The 21353-nt window shown below is 55.8% G+C and overlaps 1 protein-coding gene across 2 annotated transcripts in view; it reads left to right on the top strand.

The window, feature by feature from the left end:
• Positions 1-21353, top strand: part of Grm4 (glutamate metabotropic receptor 4) — a 76476-nt gene that overhangs the window by 20372 nt on the left and 34751 nt on the right. For both annotated transcript variants that reach the window (XM_075979654.1, XM_075979653.1), the window contains exon 2: positions 8711-8927. In XM_075979654.1, the coding sequence (XP_075835769.1) occupies positions 8711-8927 (217 nt within the window). The remainder of the gene's footprint in view (positions 1-8710; positions 8928-21353) is intronic.

Below are 21353 nucleotides of genomic sequence, written 5' to 3'. Positions count from 1 at the left end.
GGAGGCACCCAGTCCACACACCTGTGGGCAGTGTGTGCTGTCGCAAGTGGGAACTTCAGGTAAAAGGCCCTAGGATGTTGGGTAGCACAGCCCAGAGCTGGGGAGAATGGTGGAAAGGGATCAGGCGCCGGCAGATCCTACAGGACCTGCTGGGCTCCTGAGGAGGGAGAAACTGAGTTAATGGGTTTTGTTAGGTCCTTCCAGCTGTAGGCAGGCATGCAGGTGTTTGAGAGGGTGTTGGGGGGCGGCCGAGGAGACAGGGTTCCATCTTGCAAGAGGCATGGGAGTTGGCTTGGTAGGGGCCACATGACAGAGTTGGTGAGTGGCAGATAGGTTCTGGTTGTTTCCAGAATAAGGCCAGCCACACCTGATGCTAAGTCAGGCTAGGGCCATGAGGCAGACTCAGGGTCCTAATGCTGCTTTGGCCTGAAGAGCAGGAAGGACAGATACAGCGGCTGTTTTGAGACCTGGCAATTCCTGCTGGGGACCCGCAAAGTCTGACACAAAGTTTGGTGTCCCAGGGGAGGTCAGCTGGCTGGGATCCTGGCCTTCAAGGTTCATCTGAGGGGTGAACAGAGAGGGGCAGCCTGGGCCTTTGTGCTGTGAGCCCTGGGGCGTAGGGCTGAGGACAAGGAGGCTGTGCCAGCCGGGGAGGCTGAGGAGGGCCCCAGGACCAAGTAAGGAGGAGCCACAGAAGTCATCTGCCAAGGTGGGGGCAAGCACCATGATGGAAACCACTTTGGGGAGGGCTTCTGGGGGCTCCAGCTGGGCACCTGGCCGGGCACCCCACGGCTGTGCCTGCTGTGCTTTGCCCTGCTTCTGGCTGTCACCCCCTCCCAGCCAAACCCCAGAGTCCCAGCGGGGCTTCCTCCTCGCTGCCTGGCCGGTCTGAATATGGCCTGACTGTGCTCATAAATCACAGGAAGTGCTAGCTGTGTGACTTTTATCATCTCGTGTGTTCAATGATGTTAATACACCCCATTATATCATCTTATATTAATATAGTGCAGTCCATCACACACACAGCGCCTCCGCTGACTGGGGAGAGTGGTGGGCAGACAGCGGTTCATTTCCTTGAAGGCCAGCCACGCCCCCGTCGCTTACACCTCTTGCTAAGTGGACCTCAGGGTATCTGTGCAATGGCAACCACTCTGGGCATTAAACCAAGAGGTCCTCCTGGCCCTACCCCAACTCCTGCAGCCCATGGAGGGTCGCCAGATTTGGGAGAGGTTTTCATGAGTCCCTCCCGCTGTTCTGGCTGAGGGCCAGGCCGATCATTAAATTCTCACTGAACAGGGCAGATGCAATGGTGTAAAGCAGACGCTCGGGGTGCAGGGGAAGCAGCAGGAGCGACCCTGACCCTTGTTCAGGCTTCCTCTCAGCCCGGAGATGGTGTGAGGGAAGGGCTGGAAGCCGTGTGTGAACACAGGGTAGTGCCAGGGAGGGACAGGCTGAGACCCCTCAGGGGAAGCCAGACAGACCTGGGTTCAAATCCTGCCTTACAATTTGCTGTATGATCTCAGGACATATTTTCTTATCTGAAAAACAAAGTAGGAAACAGTGGTCCTATTGTGTGGGGAAGGAAGGAGACGGTGGGGGGGGGGCAGACACCGGGACAGGTTGATTCTCAGTGTGTCACAGGCTCTCAGACTCGGTCACCGCAAACACTGCTCCCCGCTTCACAGGACTGCCAGGGCCAGGTGTAGCCAACTTCATCTCCCAGTCCTTCCTCCTGCTCTTCCCACTCAACCCTAGTCCTAGCGCGGACCCTGGAGTTCTGAGGCCATCGAGCTGGTCTATGACCTGGTGACTTCCCCTTCCCCTTCCCCTTCCCCTTCTCCACACTGATCTTTCCTCCACTTACAGCGAGGGTTAACACAAGAGAGCAGAGAGGGCCTGCATCCTGCCACCCGCACCCCGACAGGACAGTGGTTGTGGCATCTGGGTCTCTTCCCTCTCCCCAGCTTCCTTCCTGCTTATCCTTCTGTTTGCCCCTCACTGTGACCTCCACAAACACCCGATTCTCATCACGATGCCCACTTCACAGACAAGGAGACTGAGGCGCCGTGAGATGGTGATCTGGGACGGCTCAGTGACCTAGCGACCCGCGTCTTACCTCTGGGGGCTTCGTTTTAGCTCCTTGCACAGAGCCCAGGAGCTGTGGTTCTGAGGGTGCCAAGCTTGACTTTAGCCCTCCCCACCCAGGCTTCAGCTGCCACCCGCCTCCCCCGAGATCGCCGCTGACGAGGTGGTACAGTCAGCGTGCAAGCCCGCGAAAGGGAGTGTAATTTATTGATCTACATTTTGCTTATGAAGTAGGGCAAGTGCTGATGTGAAGATCTTGTTTGCTCTCGACCCAGGGCCCGCTCCCTGCCCGAATGCTCTTATCTGTCTCCAGGCCCTGCCTCCCGACGCCTCAGTGCGGCTCCTTTGTCAGCGACGCCGGGCGAGCCAGGCGCCCTCCTCCCGGCACATCCCATTCTTCTCAGCTCCCTGCCTCCTGGTGGGGGTGGGAGTGTGCTGGGCTCCTGTGAAAACTTGTACTGCTTAAAAGGGCAGGCGGGGACTGAGCACGCGTCTTTCAGGATGTCTCTGTCCAAGGCCCGTTACCTGTGCTGCTGGTTCCCCCCAGCAGAACAATTCAGAATAGGAAATTAATCCAAGTGCCAGTTTCCTGTCTTGATAGGGTGCTGGGCAGCCAGAGTGGAGGCAGGGGTGTGGGGCAGAGTGTTACTGTGGAAGCAGAGAGACAAGGTTCAGCAGAGCCCTGGAGGCAAGGGGAGGTGGGGGAGTGGCATTGCCCTGATGTGGGTGCTGTAAGGGAGAACTCAGGGGCAGACTCGCTCTGCCGTAGATGAGAATTCCTCGGGTAGGGTCACATGCACTGCTCTGGGAAGGGATGACCAAAGGCTCTGGGGCACAGTGCACCTCAACCCTCAAGGTCTAAAGGGAAGCGGCATGGCAGGAAGCAGAGGCAGTGAACCTCTGAGTTTGAGGCCAGCCTGGTCTACAGGGTGAATTACAGGACGGCCAGAACTACATAGGAAAAGCCTGTCTCAAAAAGTGCCCCCCCAAAGCGAACCCATTCCCGGTTAGCGCTCTCTGCCTCACACTTGGGGGTCAAGATGTGAGCTCTCAGCTGCTGCTCCAGCGTCAGGCCTGCCTGCCTGCTGTGCTGTCTGCTAAGACAGTCACGGACTCGCCCTTCGAAGCTGTGAGCCCCAAATAAACTCTTCTCTAAGTCACCTCGGTCATGTTGGCTTCCTCACTGCGACAGAGTAAGATGGTCGCCAAGAGAAAAGAGAGGCCCCACCCATGGCACGCGCTGTGCTGAGGGGAACAGGTGCTTGCCTGGCCTGTGGGACGCTGGCGCTGTAGGGGTGCCCGTACACCACAGCCAGGCCTGTGCCCTCCTAGAGGACAGTCACAGGCAGAAGCCCCTCTGGCAACCTGGGGCTGGGGTGCTGCTGGTGATCCTAATTAAAAGCTCAGATCCAAATGGCTCGATGATGGAATTTCTAATTAAATCAATTTCATCTCGTCTGGGAAGCAGAGGTTTGCATATGATAAGCATGAAATTAATAATTACGTTTAGAAATTACCTACTTCTCAAAGCAGACCATCCACACAGCCCTCTGGGGCCCTGGGGCAAGCTTCACCCTGTCCTCTGTGTTAGAGACAAATGGACCACTTCAGCCCAGAGATGGCGGGCAGGAGAGGCGCATGGTACACGGAGGAACAGCTTCTCTTTGCTGCTACCTACTTGGTCCTGTGGGAGACACAGGCAGCCACTTGTCACCGGAGGCTATGGCATCCTCAATTTCTATTTAATTTTATTTATTTATTTTTAATCTTTTTAGTTTATTGAGACAAGGGCTCACTAGCTATGTAGACCAGACTGGCCTTAAACTCAGTGAGATCCACCTGCCTCTGCCTCCTGAGTGGGGGATTAAAGGCATGCGCCACCACACCTGGCTAATTACTGACTTTTTTATGTGTATGAGTGTTTGCCTGCATGCATGTCTATGTAACACATGTGTGCAGTGCCCACGGAGGCCAGAAGAGCGTGTTATATCCCCCACAGTTGTGAGTTGCCATGTGGTTCCCGGGAATTGGACCTGCATCTTCGAACCTACTTAGCACAGTAAGGTGTATAGTAGACAGAGGAAACATGCATTCCCTGCTCCCAGCTCATCAAGCCGGATGTGTCATGTGACCTGGCCAACGTGTGCCACAACTGTGGGCTGTGACTAGGGAAGCAGCACCTGGCATGAAGTCCCTGCGTGTTCATTGCTTAGGCAGTTGTCTCTGTTTCTTCTGCTGGGATCAGCTTCACTGAGGTCTGTCCCTGAGTTCATGGCAGGTGAAGCCCACAGCAGGTACTTGGGAAGCCATTACTGAGTGAGTGAGTTAATGAAGAGGCCACCAGGGTGCGCGAGGAAGTGGAGGAGGTGGAGAGTGTGGAGCTGGTGGCCATGGCAGCCACAGAGGCGAAGGAACCTCTTGGATCTTGCGGACCAGATTTACTTCCTGTGACATTGGCAGTTTGGAAATTCCCTTGTGTGCTCCCAGCCACACTGGGGTACCCTGGAGGCCCCAGAGGGGAGAGAGGCACTTTGTGGAGCTCCCAGCCAAACTGGGGTACTCTGGAGGTCCCAAAGGAGAGAGGGGCACTGTGTGGAGCTCCCAGCCACACTGGGGTACCCTGTAGGCCCCAGAGGAGAGGGGGGCACTGTGTGGAGCTCCCAGCCACACTGGGGTACCCTGGAGGCCCCAGAGGAGAGGGGGGCGCTGTGTGGAGCAGATTATGGCTCCAGAGACAGAGGGGGGCTGGATACGGTGGAGTTTACATGAGAGAGCTGAATGGGACAGGATGCTCCTTGGATAGAGGTCAGGCAGAGCCACTTGCTGGACCCAGCGAGGCCAGGCTGGGTGTGTAACCAGGCCCAGAGTGGCCAGAGGCTGGGGCTGGCCTTTGTCTGTGGTTGGTGTGAAGTGATGAGGTGCAGGCCAGGTTGGGGGAACCATTCCTGCTGGCCCAGCCTGAGTTCCCCAGGTCTATGGGGATCAGCTGGTGGCTCTGGTGGGTGTGGCTTCTGAAGGGGAAGGTCCAGCGTGTGGTCATGGAGGCAGGGGTCAGTCTATCTGCCCATCTGAGGCCTATCATGAGCCTTCCAGAGACTTGCAGGACTGTTCCTTGGTGAGTCTCATCCTGTGGGTCATGACTCCTTTGGGGCCCGGAGGAAAGGGACAAAAGGCTGCTGCCATTCCCGTCAGGTGGCCCTGGAAGGGTCTGTGGGAGGGTCTTGCATGGCTGGCCACTTGGCTCTGGCTCTGACTCAACAGGTCACGTGGAGGTTGGGTGGAGATTTCTCTACCACTCTGAATGATTTTAGAGACTATGGAGACTGTACTTAGTGATTCTCTGGGACACTGATAGCTGCTTCCCTGGGCTTGATTCTGACACTTTGGAGCCTTTCTCTTGGGCCTGAGCAGTGGCGTGCTGAATTCCCCTGTGTTCTGGCCAGGGTCGGCTTGCCTGGACTATTGGGGGAGAGCCAGATGGCAGCCTGTAGTCCCAAGGACCCACATGCTCCCCAATACAGCCCATGTGCAGGCATACCAGGTAGGTCCCACTAGGCAGACCAGTCTCCCTCAAATCTAGGATCTGACATCCATGTCACCCCACTGGCTCATCCCCTCATACCTGCCTTCTCTTTTCCCTTTTGCCTTCTGATTTTCTTTTGAGACAGGGTCTCACCATGTAGCTCAGGCTAGCCTGGAACTTATATCAATCCTCCTGCCTCTGCTTCCCAAGTGCTAGGTTTTCAGGATTGCCTCCACATCCAGCTCCTCTTGCCCCAGATCTCTTCAGTTTGTCACTCCCCTGCAGGAGACCTGGGGCAGAGACAGGTGTCCCCTGGCCTGGCAGTACTCTGCAGTGCAGTGGCCGTGTGCAGCTGGAAGTGTGAAGGGTGTGCCATACTCACGTGCTCAGGCGGCTGGGCACGCGTTCTGGAACATGCATGCCTGCACAGATGCCCTGGGATTCCTGCTTGATTGTTGCTGAGGTCCAGAAGCAGCTTTTAATCTTCTTGTGGCATGGACTTTCTCATTATTCCAGGAGTGTGGGGGGCAGAGGGAGAGAAATTTCACTCTTTCTTCTCAGTCCCCTGCATGAATCAGAGCTCTCCCGGGGCCAGCGGCAGACACACTATGCACACTCGGCACTCCCTGCTAAGTAGCGCTTGGCTACAAGCGCCTCCTGCCTTGTCTCCTGTCTGCTGGGAGCAGGGGTGTCCGCCACTGCTCAGGGATGAATGCTCACTCACCTTTACATCCTTCTGCTGACACGGCACAACAGGTGTCCCTGTCCCCAGAGTGTAGCATGAGCTGTCCTCGGCACCCAGAACAGAGTGAGCCTCACATCCAGTGGGTGTTTTGTCTAGGACCAGGGCATGGGAGGCTGAGGAAGTGGCAGGAGTCCTTCTGGGCCGCCATTTTGAGATGTGAGTCTCTGAGGAGAATGCTAATGGAGTGTCCTTCCCTCTCCAGCTGAGACAGGGAGCTGAGGAGGGCACACAGCCCCATGAATCAGCAGGGCTGAATCACCTGGTGTGGCAGACTCTCAAACAGGTCCCTTTGCCCTGCAGTGCCCCTGCCCCTCCCCCACCTCAGGCTGGGGCAGCGGGAGGCAGGGAGCCTCAGAAAGCAGCAAGCGTTCATGAATATCTCCCTGGTGGTGATGGGGCTGTGGACGGAGGCCTGCTCTCAGGAGTACCAGGAATTCCCCTATTACCAGCCACTCCTAATTGCCCATTCTGTAACTGCAGAGCCTGAAGCCTGGGGTGGAGAAGGGACTGGTGAGGTCTACCAGCTAGAGAGCAAGAGTTGAGCTCGAACCCCAAATCTCAGCCTGAAACCTTTCTTAGTGGTACTTCAGAACCTGTGCTGTGGCAGGGAGAAGGGACTGGTCTACTGTCCCTTACCCTGACCTGGACCCAGGTTGGTGTCTGTTCCAGGGCCTCAGGGACTGCTGGGGCAGTACAGCCTGGCTTTCCTGCTAGGTACCATGCAGAAGCCCCATGCAGACCCCCATCTTTGTGGGAATGGGGTACCTTCTGTATGGTAGAGGGCCTGGGTGTGAAGCTGCTGACTGCTGTTGGGGACAGGGCTGGGCTCACTGGGGTTGGGCTCCCAGCCTGAGACTTGGGTGTCTGTCACTCCTGTCCTGGTTGGGAGGGAGAGATGGTTTGGGGGCGTGATAAGGATGAGTGAGCAGCAGACCAGCTGAGGGACAGAGAGTGTGGACCCAGACTTTGGTGCTCATCTGGAGGAAGCGTGGGCAGACGAGTCCCATCCCAGCTGTCCCCTTATTCATGGTGTCTTGTTGGATTGGTGATGAGGTTGTATGGGGTTTGGGTTTATTCTGTAGAGCAATCTTTTAGGAAAATGGACATTTTAGACGTTCACAAAGGCCCACGTACCTGTCACGGCTTTCACTGAGTGACCGTCAGCTCTCCACGATTGGTTTGTCCTTCCTCCTGCCCTCTGGGGGTCCTATGAGGCAGACCCTAGATGTATCCTTGTCCCCCCCCCACACACAGGGTTTCTCTGTAGCCCTAGATGTATCCTTGTCACCCCCCCCCCACACACAGGGTTTCTCTGTAGCCCTAGATGTATCCTTGTCACCCCCCCACACACACAGGGTTTCTCTGTAGCCCTAGATGTATCCTTGTCCCCCCCACACACAGGGTTTCTCTGTAGCCCTAGATGTATCCTTGTCCCCCCCCACACACACACACAGGGTTTCTCTGTAGCCCTAGATGCCTCGCATCTCTAGACCAGGCTGGCTTTGAACACAGAGATCCACCTTCCTCCGCTTCCTGAGTGCTGGGATTAAAGGTGTGTGCCACCTCTGCCCAGCTTCCTCTCTAGCATCTCAGTACAAACTTCTAAACATCGGTTCTTGCCTGGGACAGTCACTCCCCTGGGACCTCTGACCCTCCTGGAGATATACTGGTGGTCAGTGTAGGATGAGGTGCTTCTGGTACATGGGGCACAGGCTGTGTGTAGAAGATATCCACAGGGCACAGGCTGGGTATGGAACATCCACGGGGCACAGACTGGGTATGGAACATCCACAGGGCACAGACTGGGTATGGAGGACATGTACAGGGCACAGACTGGGTATGGAACATCCACGGGGCACAGGCTGGGTATGGAACATCCATGGGGCACAGACTGGGTATGGAACATCCACAGGGCACAGACTGGGTATGGAGGACATGTACAGGGCACAGACTGGGTATGGAACATCCACGGGGCACAGGCTGGGTATGGAACATCCACGGGGCACAGGCTGGGTATGGAACATCCACGGGGCACAGACTGGGTATGGAACATCCACGGGGCACAGGCTGGGTGTGGATGACATCCACAGGGCACAGAGTAGCCCTGTCTAGGAATCTCTTCCATTCCTAGACTGTGTGGCAGCTGAAAACCCCTAGGAGCAGGGAGCTGTGGTCTCCATGGTGTTGGAGAGGAGGGGACTGTGAGGAGGTTCACATGGCTTCTTTCTTGTCCTTTGGGATATCTTTAAACACTAGACGAGGGGAAGGGAGGCAGTGTCTATGGGAGGGGTGACTTTTGGGGTGCAGCTGCCCCATTTATGCGCTTGTCCATGTACCGCCTTCCCTTTCACCCCTAGATTCCCCAGATCAGCTACGCCTCCACAGCCCCGGACCTGAGTGACAACAGCCGCTATGACTTCTTCTCCCGCGTGGTGCCCTCGGACACATACCAGGCCCAGGCCATGGTGGACATTGTCCGGGCCCTCAAGTGGAACTACGTGTCCACGCTGGCCTCAGAGGGCAGCTATGGTGAGAGCGGCGTGGAGGCCTTTATCCAGAAGTCCCGGGAGAACGGTGAGTCCTGTGTGGGGATGGGCCCTCTACTTCCTGCTTCTCAGCTCTTCCCTGTTTGGTGTCTCCCTCCCCCCCACCCCCTCCGCCCCGCCACCACTCCATGATGCTGTAGCTCCTGCTACGGGTGAAGGCTATGAGGGGCAGCTCTGTCCTTTGTGGGAAGGGAGAGGGGGATGGGGGGCCCCTGTTGCATGGCGATCAGCAGGGGGTTCTCAGGGATGGGTGAATGAGGACTGGCGGCTGCTGGGTGCCCTCCACAGTGGGTGTCTGGGTCTCTGCTGCCTTACCCACTGAATAGATGGCTGTTCTCACTTGTCCCTGTAGTATGTGCTCCGGGGGCTCCAGTGGTAAGTGACTGGCACAGCAAGGGTTAACATCTGGATGGGGACTCCAGGGATCAGTAGGGTCCTGAGGGGTGGTAGTGACTGCAGGAAGGTCCTGAGGTGGCAAGCAGGCCCCTGTGGCTTCCTGGGTCCCCTGAGAAGAGGGCAGGGGAGACCCTGGTGCTCCTGGCAGCCCCATCCTGTGGGCTCTAAGTAGCTCACCGCTGCCCTCGACCTTGGCCAGTGTGTATTTATACCTGCAGGGCCTGAACCTCTAATTGCTTTTCCCAAAACTGCAGTGGCCGGAGGTTGGTGGTGGTGGTGCCCTGCAGGCGTAATCCCAATACAGTTCTCTGATAAACCCTTTAATTGTAGTGGGAAAGCTGCCCGGGTGCCACTCTGTGCTGCTCCTGCCCTGGACCACAGAGCTATTGAAGGCACAGGCTCTGTCCTCCAAGGGACTCGGCAAGACAGAGGATTTATTCATAGTGTTTAACCCCGCTGTAGGGACCTGGAGGCAGTAGAACATGTGTTGAACCTGCTGTCTGGGTGGCCTCAGCCTCTGTGGAGAGTGTCACCACAGGCCTCAGGGGTCACCCAGGACCTCACATCTTGTCACAGTACAGGGGGGCAGGTGTGGCTTCAACCCCACGTTCCAGGGCAAGGAATGTTGACCGGCTTCGTGTCCTTATCTACTTGGATTTCTGCCCACGCTGTCCTCTCTCTGGGGTCATGGCCAGCTGGGGCGTGGCAGGGACACATGTGAAGGTGTGTGCATGGTCTGCAGGCACAGGAGAAGTTGGTGTCTGCCATGTTCAGCCGAAGGCAGGACCGTGAATTGCTTTTTCAAGCACCTAATCGGGTGTTGGGAGTGGGGAAGAATAGTCCACAAAAGATGCTCAGGAAAGATGGCAAAGTCTAGAAAAACAAGAAAACCAGTCCTTCCCTTGCTGGGCCCTGGATCCTCCAGCCTCCTGTCTGGCAAGAAGTCCTTCACGTGGCTACTTCTCTATACTGCCCTGAGCCTCTGAGATCCAGCTCTCCATCGTAGCCTGACTCTCCCTGTTACCTGAGACCACCTCGTCATTGGGTACCCACCCTGCCCTGTTGCTAAGTGGTATTTGGTTTGGAGGACACCTCTTGGTGGGTGGAGAGAGAGAGAGAGAGAGAGAGAGAGAGAGAGAGAGAGAGAGAGGCAGAGAGGGAAGGAGGGGAGAGGGAGAGGGTGGAGAGCTCCAGCAGGCCAAATTGAAATCAGAATTGAACACTGGGAGAAAGAGGCCGCAACACCTTATAGCCTAATCCCCGAGAAAGATTAAAGATGTTTTTGGCCATATATTGTATTGATTTGTCCTCTGAAGTATAAGTCATCTGGGAGGTGGTGGGAGACTCAAGGGGAGGGGAGATAGGGAGGGGAGACAAGGCTCTGCTTTTGGTCACAGGCTGGGACTTCTCATTGTAGTGGTGAGCATGTCAGGCCTCTGCCCTGGACATGGCTCTGGGTCCTTCAGAGGAATGTGATCCCCCCCCCCCATTTCAAAGAGAAGAGACACAGGCCACAAAGCCAGATTGGAGGAGCTGGGACAGGAGCTGGAGAATGTTGTCCCATCAGCCCCATGACACCCTCATCTGTTAACTCATGCTTGGGGCGACCCCATGGTTGATGGAGCCCAGCCTGTGCCAATCACCTCCCCATCTCCACCTTGACAATTACAAATCCTTCCGCACATTGTTTAAGCGTACATAGACACTGACTGAAGACTACGTAGGCCCACTTCCCTCGTGGAGAGCTGGGAAGGACCGAAGGCTGCAGGAGAGGGGTGCAGGAGTGGGCACCCAGAGGGGCGCAGGAGTGGGCACCCAGAGGGGTACTGTAGGGCTTCATCTTTGGGCTCAGGAAGGCTATGATGATGATGGGTGCTTGGAGTAAGCCCTGGCTACTCTGTGGGTGGTTCAGTCAGGAGTAGGAGGAGATAGGAGGGGACCGTTGTGGCTTTACCTTGGACTATCTGCCTATTTGTGGCTCAGCAGCTTCTGCCCCCCCCCCCTCCACAACTGCCTACTCTTTGAGGAGGTAGCCTGAGGCCCATCTTGGAGAATTTAGGAGGAGAGGGGCCCTCCCCGCATCCCAGAAACCCACAGGCTGCCCTGAACCTCAGACCCAGCATGTCTTCCATTCGGTGTCTGGGGCCTGACACTGCCCGTGGGACCACCATGATCAGCCCTGCTGATCAGCCAGGGGGACCACCATAATCAGACCGCTGATCAGCCAGGGGGACCACCATGATCAGACCGCTGATCAGCCAGGGGGACCACCATGATCAGCCCCGCTGATCAGCCAGGGGGACCACCATGATCAGCCCCGCTGATCAGCCAGGGGGACCACCATGATCAGTCCGCTGATCAGCCAGGGGGACCACCATGATCAGCCCTGCTGATCAGCCAGGGGGACCACCATGATCAGCCTGCTGATCAGCCAGGGGGACCACCATGATCAGCCCTGCTGATCAGCCAGGGGGACCACCATGATCAGCCCTGCTGATCGGCGAGGGGGACCACCATGATCAGCCTGCTGATCAGACAGGGGGACCACCATGATCAGCCTGCTGATCGGCGAGGCCCACCAGGCCCCAGCTGGTGTCTTCGCCAGGCTGGGGATTGGCAAGGTGTTGTCATGAATGTGGCTGCTGCTGCTGGCCGGGTCAATCCTGTGTGACGAAGATGAACCCCCATGCTTGCACGGCCCGCCTCGGGGATTTTGTCTGTCCGCTCTGATTTCTCTGATGCTCTGGCCTGCAGCAGGGTGTTGACACCTCTCAGGTTGGTGAGTCCCTAGGGCTAGATGTCGTCAGGCCCTGGTGTGTGTGTGTGCACGCGTTTGTGGGCTGTCACTTTCTCTGGTTCTCTCTGCTGGCCTTTGATGAGTGTGCCTTGACAGCAGCGAGAGGGAGATGTCACTTGCTGGGCTGTCCTGCTCTGAGTCTGCTGCCTTCTGTCTTCCGCAGGAAGCCGTGTGCGTGCTGCGAGGAACACGCTGTTTCTCTGTGTAATGGTCCTAACTGCCTTGGAACTCGCTCTGTAGACCAGGCTAGCCTCAAACTCAGAGATCCGCCTGCCTCTGCCTCCCGAGTGCTGGGATTAAAGGAGTGTGCCACCACTGCCTGGTGATGTTTTGGGGTTTAAAGAATCCCCTATGGTGGCTTTGGCTTTGCAGCTCACCTCTGGGTGGCTCAGAGTCCAAGTGCTATGGCAGAAGGCTGAGCTCAGATCCACTGCCTTGAACCGGAGCCTTCCACTTCCACTTTGGTCCAACAGGATTATGAATAGCGCGTGCACCCACCCTTCCCTCCCCAGAAGCACTGTGAGGTTCCACTTAGAGTCTGTCTGAGCTCTAGACCTGCTGTGGGGGTGGTGTGGCCCTGAACTTGTAAGGGTACTTCTCCGAGCCTTAGCTTCTTCGCTGATGTGAAGGTGCGGGGGGAGGGGACCTCTGGACTCCCTCGGTTGAGTTCTTCCTGTCCCTTAGCTTTCCAGTCTTACCTCACTGGAGGCCAGGTACTGCAGTGACCCTTGGCCCCAAAGCCCAGGTCGCGGGTGCTCCTGCAGCCAGGAGTTCCTTTAGCACCTCCTAGTATCTTATCAATAATGTCTTTGAATCTCAAAGTCTCTAAGTTTATCTTCTCCCCCAAATCCTCTTGTGTCTTCCAGGCACCCATAGAGTCAGGAGGGGGCTCCTCTAATTGCTTCTGGTTGTTCAGCAGCAGCTGACAATGGCCCAGATCAGTCAGATCAGTGGCTTTCTCCTGTCTGCTAACCTATCTCCCCCGGCCGCTCCCTCCTGTGGCCTTCCATGCCACCGCCAAGCTTTTGGAGTAGCTGCTATGAGCCATTGCCTTGTCCCAGGGGTTGGAGGAACCACAGACAGTTTCCTTCCCTGAGTTCCCTGGGGCCCTGCCCCCTGGCATTGTGCAGCATGCCAGCAGCGTTGTCCCACCCCTGCCCCGTGCACACTTGTGTGACCCTAGTCACACCTCTCCAGGATTGTTCAGATCTTCTTGTCTGGGACCAGCACGGGGCCGTTTCTGTCTGCCTCATTGTTCTGTGCCCTTCAGAGCACTTGAGGCTGAACAGACTCTGCTGCCTTAGCCAGCCCCTCGGACAGTCTGCCTGTTCTAGACTTGAGACTCCGTCCACGGTAGAGGCAGATTGGTATTTGGGGAGAGTCATGAGGGGGAACAGGATGAGGGGAAAGAAGAGGAACCTGGAGCCTCGTGGGCCACCAGAGGGGGAGTGTGCCTGGAGCCACTGAGGGCTGTGAACAGAGATGTGAGGGTGTGCAAGGGTGATGGACTTGTCACACACACACACACACCACATACCACACACACCACACACACACACTACATACCACACACACACACTGCATACCACACATACACACTACATACCACACACACACACTGCATACTACACACACACACTACATACCACACACACACACTGCATACCACACACACACACTACATACCACACACACCACACACACACACTACATACCACACACACACACTGCATACCACACACACACCACATACCACACACACACACTGCATACCACACACACCACACACACACACTGCATACCACACACACACACTGCATACCACACACACACACTGCATACCACACACACACACTACATACCACACACACCACACACACACACTGCATACCACACACACACACTACATACCACACACACACACTGCATACCACACACACACTACATACCACACACACCACACACACACACTACATACCACACACACACACTGCATACCACACACACACCACATACCACACACACACACTGCATACCACACACACCACACACACACACTGCATACCACACACACACACTGCATACCACACACACACACTACATACCACACACACACACTACATACCACACACACACACTGCATACCACACACACACACTACATACCACACACACACACTGCATACCACACACACACACTACATACCACACACACACACTGCATACCACACACACACGCTACATACCACACACACACACTACATACCACACACACACCACATACCACACACACACACTACATACCACACACACACACTACATACCACACACACACACTACATACCACACACACACCACATACCACACACACACACTACATACCACACACACACACTACATACCACACACACCACACACACACACTGCATACCACACACACACACTGCATACCACACACACACACTACATACCACACACACACACTACATACCACACACACCACACACACACACTACATACCACACACACACACTGCATACCACACACACACCACATACCACACACACACACTGCATACCACACACACCACACACACACACTGCATACCACACACACACACTGCATACCACACACACACACTGCATACCACACACACACACTACATACCACACACACCACATACCACACACACCACACACACACACTGCACACCACACACACACACTGCATACCACACACACACACTGCATACCACACACACACTACATACCACACACACCACATACCACACACACCACACACACACACTGCATACCACACACACACACTACATAGCACACCCCCCACGCCACATACCACACATATACACACACACCATATACCACACACACACACACTGCATACCACACACACACACCCCACACTACATACCACACACACACACCCCACACCACATACCACACACACACACCCCACACCACATACCACACACACACACAAATATACGTACACCACATACCATATACATGTACACACATACACCACATACCACATACACACACACACACCCCACATATCACACACACACCACGCCCCATTTTTTTAAGAGATGAGGGTTTGGATCATGGGTTCAGGTGGAGAGAAGGAAGGTGGGTTGTGTTCTAGTCACTGACTGTGGTCTTGAGTTCCCATGGACAGAGGTGGTTGAGCCCAGCCCAAGTTTCAGCACCATGGAGAGTGGCGGCGAGGCCAGGCTGGGCATTCCCGGGCAGCTCAGCTCAGCCGGCTTGGCTCCAGCCAGTAGCAAGCTGCCTGCTCCTGGCCAGCCTGCAGACACCGAGCCAGCCGGGCGTCTGCGAGACACAGCCCTTCCCCTCTGCTTTGTTACCAATTTCCTCGTTACCCAAACACATTTATTCCTGGACACTGCTGTGACTAGGCAGGTCTGGCCGCAGCGAGGATGAGATGAAAGTGCTGGTCTCCAGCAATCAGTGCGCAAGGCTGAAGGGGCTGTGGTTGCAGGCTGGGGAGCCTGGGACGGGAGAGAGCTTCCTTTGAGGGTGTCCTGGAGGAGCAGGCCAGATGGAGCAGGCTACTAGGTAGGAAGTGTGACCAGGCCTGCCTGGTGGCTTTCCCATGTGGTTGGGCCACTGGTCCTTTTGAGCTTTTGCTTTCTCTGAAGAGGTAATTCTCGTTTTCACTGGTTGCTGGAAAAATGATAAGAAAAAAAAAAGGCAGACCAGTCTCCATGGGGCCCAGTGAGGACTGGAGGGTGTGGGCCTGCCTCTGTGTGTGCCCACCCAGGGTGAGCACTTGGTCTCCTGGATCCTCCTATTCCTGGGTCTCCACCCTCCTTGACTCACGTGTGCTACATCTGGCTCTATTTTACCATAGACAGAACGACCATGCAGGTACTCTAGTCAAATTCTATGCAAATTTTTAACGAGCCAGAAGGAAGCTAAGAGGCCTTGGGACCCAGGGAAGCCTTGGGTGTAGGAAGCACCGGACAAGGTGACAAGAAGGGGATGGAAAGGGAGGATGGGGGACAGGAGGAGCAAGGAAGGCCCTGAGGCCCTTGCCACCCCTTGCCAGGAGAACTTCCTCCTGGCCCAGGGATGTGGGGAGAGGGGCAGGATGACTTACTAGTCACCTAAAAGAAGTGAAATAGAGGAAGGGGCCAGGGAGGGGGAAGGGTGGGGAGGAGGGAGCACCTAAGTCAGAGACAGAGTGGGCAGAGGCAGCCATGCAGGCTCTGGATCACAGGTGGGCTCAGTTTCCTGTCCACATACCCAGGATGTGAGCTGATTGGGAGGGGCTGGTGGGACAGCACAGGGCAATGCTAACTGTGTAAGGGAGGCTGTGTGGTCAGAGAGGGCTGATGGGATGGGTAGGAGGGAGAGAGGGAGAGGAAGGGGGCCCGAAGACAGTGAATGGGTAGGGAACACGGGAAGCATGGGGGGGAAGGGCTAGAGATGGGGGTGGGACTTCTGGACCACTGTCCAGCTACAACCCAGTTGCTCCTTCTTCAGTATCCACATGCGCTTCGGGATGACAGGGTTGTAGTGGCAGGGCCCCTGGGTGGGGAACAGCAGGAGAGAGCTGGGGTGCCCTGTCAGCCCCCTGGAGGACACTCTGGAGTGGATTTAGGGAGGGGTGAACACAATGGACTGGAGAGTAGGAGGGGGAGCTGGCCCACAGGGGAGGGGGCCACCGTAGCTGGGTCTGCCTGGGTGTTAGCGGGTGCCTGAGGCAGCCTGGTGACACCAGATGTGCACTCCTGGCTCACGCTGGTCAGCCTGGGACAAGCTGAAGTCCTTCTGCGGACTCAGGTTTAGATCAGAAAGGAGCTAAAAGGCCGGGTAGTCAGTCCTTTCTTGTTCCTGGTGCTCTTAGAGACGTGAGCGATTATCACAACTTCATCTCCAATATTCAGTGTCAGATTCTGGGGAGGGTCCCTCGTGCCATAGCTAGTGCCATCTGACACGAGGAAAGTCCCACGCCAAACCAGAGGAGCTAGCAGGTTCCACCCACCCCACCCATCAGGGTGGACATTTAGGCCACCTCTAAGACTGAGGCTTGAAGCCCCTCCCTCCCTGCCTAGCATGTTTTTCTCCTCTCAGGGCTGGTGGCTAGCTTTGGGACTGCAAGCCTTCGCCCAACAGCTGCAGGTCTGGGGCAATTTTGAGGGGTCAGTTTCTGATCTGGTTCATCAGTTCTTACTAACGGGAACCCATGGCAGCTGGGTCTCCAGGTCCCCCCCCATAACACACACACACACACACACACACACACACACACGGCCTGACCATTAAGCTGGTCAGGCTGGCTTCTGCTGTCTGTGTCACCCTCATTACCAGCCACCAAGGTCAGCTGGTTCCCTTTCTGGGGCATGGGTCAACAGCTTTATTTTCCACCAGGAAGCTGAAGCTAAATGGGGTGCAGGGTCTGCCCCAGGCCCCTGGTTCTGTTGCTCAGCCGCCGTTGCCCTTTAGCCTGGCTTGCAGAGAGGGCAGGGCTGGCTGGGAGGGCCCTGGAGGACTTCCTTACCAGGGACTGCTGTGCCAGGCTCAGGGCTGAGCTGCCTGCAGAGAGACATGCTTGGGCTGCCTGCGTAATTACATCTTAACATTTCATTTTGCTTATCAGTTTCCACTTCCCGGGGATGTGGACTTCTAAATATTTTATCCCAGTCTGCAATGGCCCACCCCACTCTGGCCAAACCACAGGGCAGGATCACTACTTCCAGCTCCTGACCCCGCTGCTCTCTCCTGCCTGAATGTGCTCCTATGGGGGGGTGGAATTGGCCTGGCACCCCAAGTTTCTCTACATGCAGGAATCTCCAACATCAACCCACTGGCTTCCCATCTAGACAGCAAATGGAAATTATTAGTACTAGTATTATTTTTTTTTTGAGACAGGGTTTCTCTGTGTAGTCCTGGCTGTCCTGGAACTCACTCTGTAGATCAGGTTGGCCTCAAACTCAGAGATCCACCTGCCTCTGCCTCCCGAGTGCTGAGATTAAAGTCATGTACCACCACTGCCTGGGTATATTGAACTACTATTAATTGAGCTCACCTGTCTGATGGGACCTGGAGAGTGAAAGGGAGGATGATACATCTCTTGAGGGACTCTCATGGAGGAAAGCCAACCTCAGGACAACACAGGGCAGTTCTGCTATGTTCTTGCGTCAGGCACTGTCCTGTGCCTTTACCCGTGTTTGCTTGCTCAGTCTTTCTCTCTTTCCTTATTTCTCTCCTTCTTTTCTTCCTTCCTTCCTTCCTTCGTTCCTTCCTTCCTTCCTTCCTTCCTTCCTTTATTTCCTTTCTCCCCGCCCCCCCCGAGATAGAGTTTCACTATGCAGACCTGGTTGGCTTTGAATTCAAGGCAATCCTCCTGCCTCAGCCTCCTGATCGCTAGGATTATAGATGTGTGCTACCACACTCTCCTATATGTCCAGTTCTTCACACTTGATGATGGACAAAATCCAGGGATAATTAAATACCTTGTCCAAAGTTACAGAGCTAAGAAGTGGCATTTGGGACTTGAGTCCTGGCTCCCAGGCTCAGCCCTCTCTCTGATGCAGACAAGTCACACAGCACAAGGCAGGGGTGACCGGTGCCATTAGAGAGAGAGGAGGGGCAGGACTGGACCACTTCAAAGAGCTGGGAAACTTTTGGGGGGATCAGACCCAGAGGCTTTGTGGGCAAGGTGGACAGGAAGGAGGTAGCGACTGCTTGCCTCAGGACCATAGTGGCCAAGACTTGAGGTAGCAGTGGGTGCATGACTTGGACGAAGTGGTCCTGTTTAAAAAGCTGGGGTGGGGACGGGGCTGGAGAGCCCTTGCGTAACCCTTGTCTGCCTGTTTCTGGATGCAGAGGCGGAGGAGAAAGGAGAAGAGGTCTTGTTCTGTGTGTGGTACCCTGGGTGTGGTTGATGGAGACAACCTTGGCCAGACTGGGGGGGCCTTTTAGCTACTGAGCCCCCTCCTTGTCCACAGACTGACACTGGTCAGTAGACCGGGGTCTGCGCTCAGCAGCTAGGAGTATGTGAGGATCTTGGGGGAACCCCAGCCCTCTCTGCGGTGGATTGTCTCCATCCCTGAACCGTCATTTTGCTGAGGGGGATTTGGGTGGAAGGATATTAGTGGACAGGGCCTCCACTAATTTTCTGCTTGTATCCTGTCCCCTTGGTCCCCTCCTCAGCACCTGCCTCTAGCACTTCTCTTCTCTGGATTTTTTCCAGCTTCATTGTTTCAAAGGTGCTTTGTCTAAATGCATTTATGTTGGATATTAGGACAATCACTCAGTGGATTTCCTCCCTAGAGCCCAACACCATGAATAATGAAGCCCCGAGCCTTGCTGTAGGCCAGCCAGGGACAGCAGGGCTTTCATGGTGGTCTGTGTATCCTCCCTCACCCTGGGCACTTGGCCTGGTCCAGGCTGGAAATGTGTCACATTCTTACTGCTGGGTGACTTGACTGTTAGTGGAAGTAGTTGGTGTCTGAGTTGGGACCAGGGCCATCTGCGCCCTCTTAGCTCCCAGTGTCTCACTGGTATCTAATGCCTAGGTTCCTTTATGCCTCACTGTGTATTCCTAACCCCACAGGGCCATGGCTCAGTGCCAAGAGAGGGGACAGTGAGGATGAGGGCTTTGCCATAGACCCCGGGGTGCTGTACAGCAGCTCAGATCTGCTCCCAGCTAAGTGCAAAGGCCTAAGCAACGGGACGTCTGAGGCCTGTAAGGTGTGTGGGCAGGCTCCAGAGAGCTGCCATGACCCTCAGCTTCCAGCAGACTCTGGAGTGTGTGGGGTCGCATGGTACCTGGTGTGAGATGGGTGGTCGCCGGGCACTCAGTAAGAGGACCTCCCCGTGAGGAAAGGGCTGGGCCGGGCACTCAGTAAGAGGACCTCCCCGTGAGGAAAGGGCTGGGCCTGAGAGAGTGAGTCTACATGCATGGTGAGCATGGGAGACCAGGGAAGCTGTGGGAGAGGGGGCTGTGAACCTCGTGAGGGGCCAGGGTGGTCAGACTTATTGTCTGACTGACTAGAGACATGGGCATCTGTGTTGTCTATGTGACAGCGTGTTGTTTGTGTCTGTGTGTTGTGTGTATATAAGAATAGGGATCCGTGCTTGGGCGTGCGTCCATTTGAGGCACAACTGTGTGGCCTTGAGGGCTCAATCCATGTCCTGTGGTGTGCACAGCTGTGGTGTGTGGAGGCTGTGACATCAACGGTGGCCATGGTGCCTGCACGTGTGCCGCCGTGTGGTTCCTGCATGAGGTGTGGCCGCTCAGGGTGTGTGGCCCTGTGTTGGCTCTTCTGTGGGATGGAGTGGGAGAGCTGTGTCTCTGTGAGATCCTGAAGTGTGGGACCACGAGCAGTGTGCTGAGTGTGTGTGTGCGCGTGTGTAGTGTGTGCTGCTAATGGCCTCCAGAGAGGACGCTGCCATCACCTTGAACAGCCCTTGTGCTTCTGAGCTGTGGCCCCACGACTGCCCAGCACCATGTTTCAGGAATAGCGTATACTGAGCCCAGACCCTGGTCTCCAAAGCTGAGGACCCAGGAATGCTCTGAGGGGCCCTGACCCAGCTGAGTGATGAGTTCCATCTCTGCCCGAGCAGCCCTGCCACACTAAACTCTGCTGCACCTCAGGGTAGTGGCCGCAGTGGGCAGCAAGGGACCTTCACCAACCCCCCCCCCCAGGGGACGTTTGCCTCCTTCTCTGTTTTACAGGAAGTCAGAGAGGCTTGGTAACCCATCTGAAAGTTCATGGGCAGCCAGTCCAGCTCACCTTCCTTTGCCCCGCTTGGTTTCCTTGTTGCACGTCAATGCTGAACACAGGGATTGTGTTCTCACTGTGTACAGACCTGAGTCCACTGAGACCCGACGAGTCTTTCCCCAGGTGACCCACTGCCCACCAGGAGCTGGAGTCATATCAGCCAGGAAGAGTATGGCGCCACACGCCCCTCTCTGGCCCAGCTGTCTCATGCTGAGCTGGGACAGCCAAGGGACACTGTCAGCTTGATGTCCTTCTGCCGATTTGTGTTCCATGTCCCTGTTCCTCCAGTGCTGGCTGTAAGGGAATAACAGAGCAGAAGGCAGGACTGAGAGATGCCCGTGGGCATGGATCTACAAGTGTGTCTAGAGCCCATGGGGGCAGACTGTCCCCTTCATGGACATCAGGCACCACAGTGTGCCCAGAGCCTGTGGAAGACAAGTGGTAGCTCTGAGTGACAATCACTGTAGGCTCTGGGGGCATAGACAC

This window comes from Microtus pennsylvanicus, chromosome 7 (assembly GCF_037038515.1).
Source record: "Microtus pennsylvanicus isolate mMicPen1 chromosome 7, mMicPen1.hap1, whole genome shotgun sequence".
Taxonomy (NCBI): Eukaryota; Metazoa; Chordata; class Mammalia; order Rodentia; family Cricetidae; genus Microtus; species Microtus pennsylvanicus.
The sequence above is the reverse complement of the archived record's forward strand: the minus strand, read 5'-3'. Positions and strand labels throughout refer to the sequence as shown.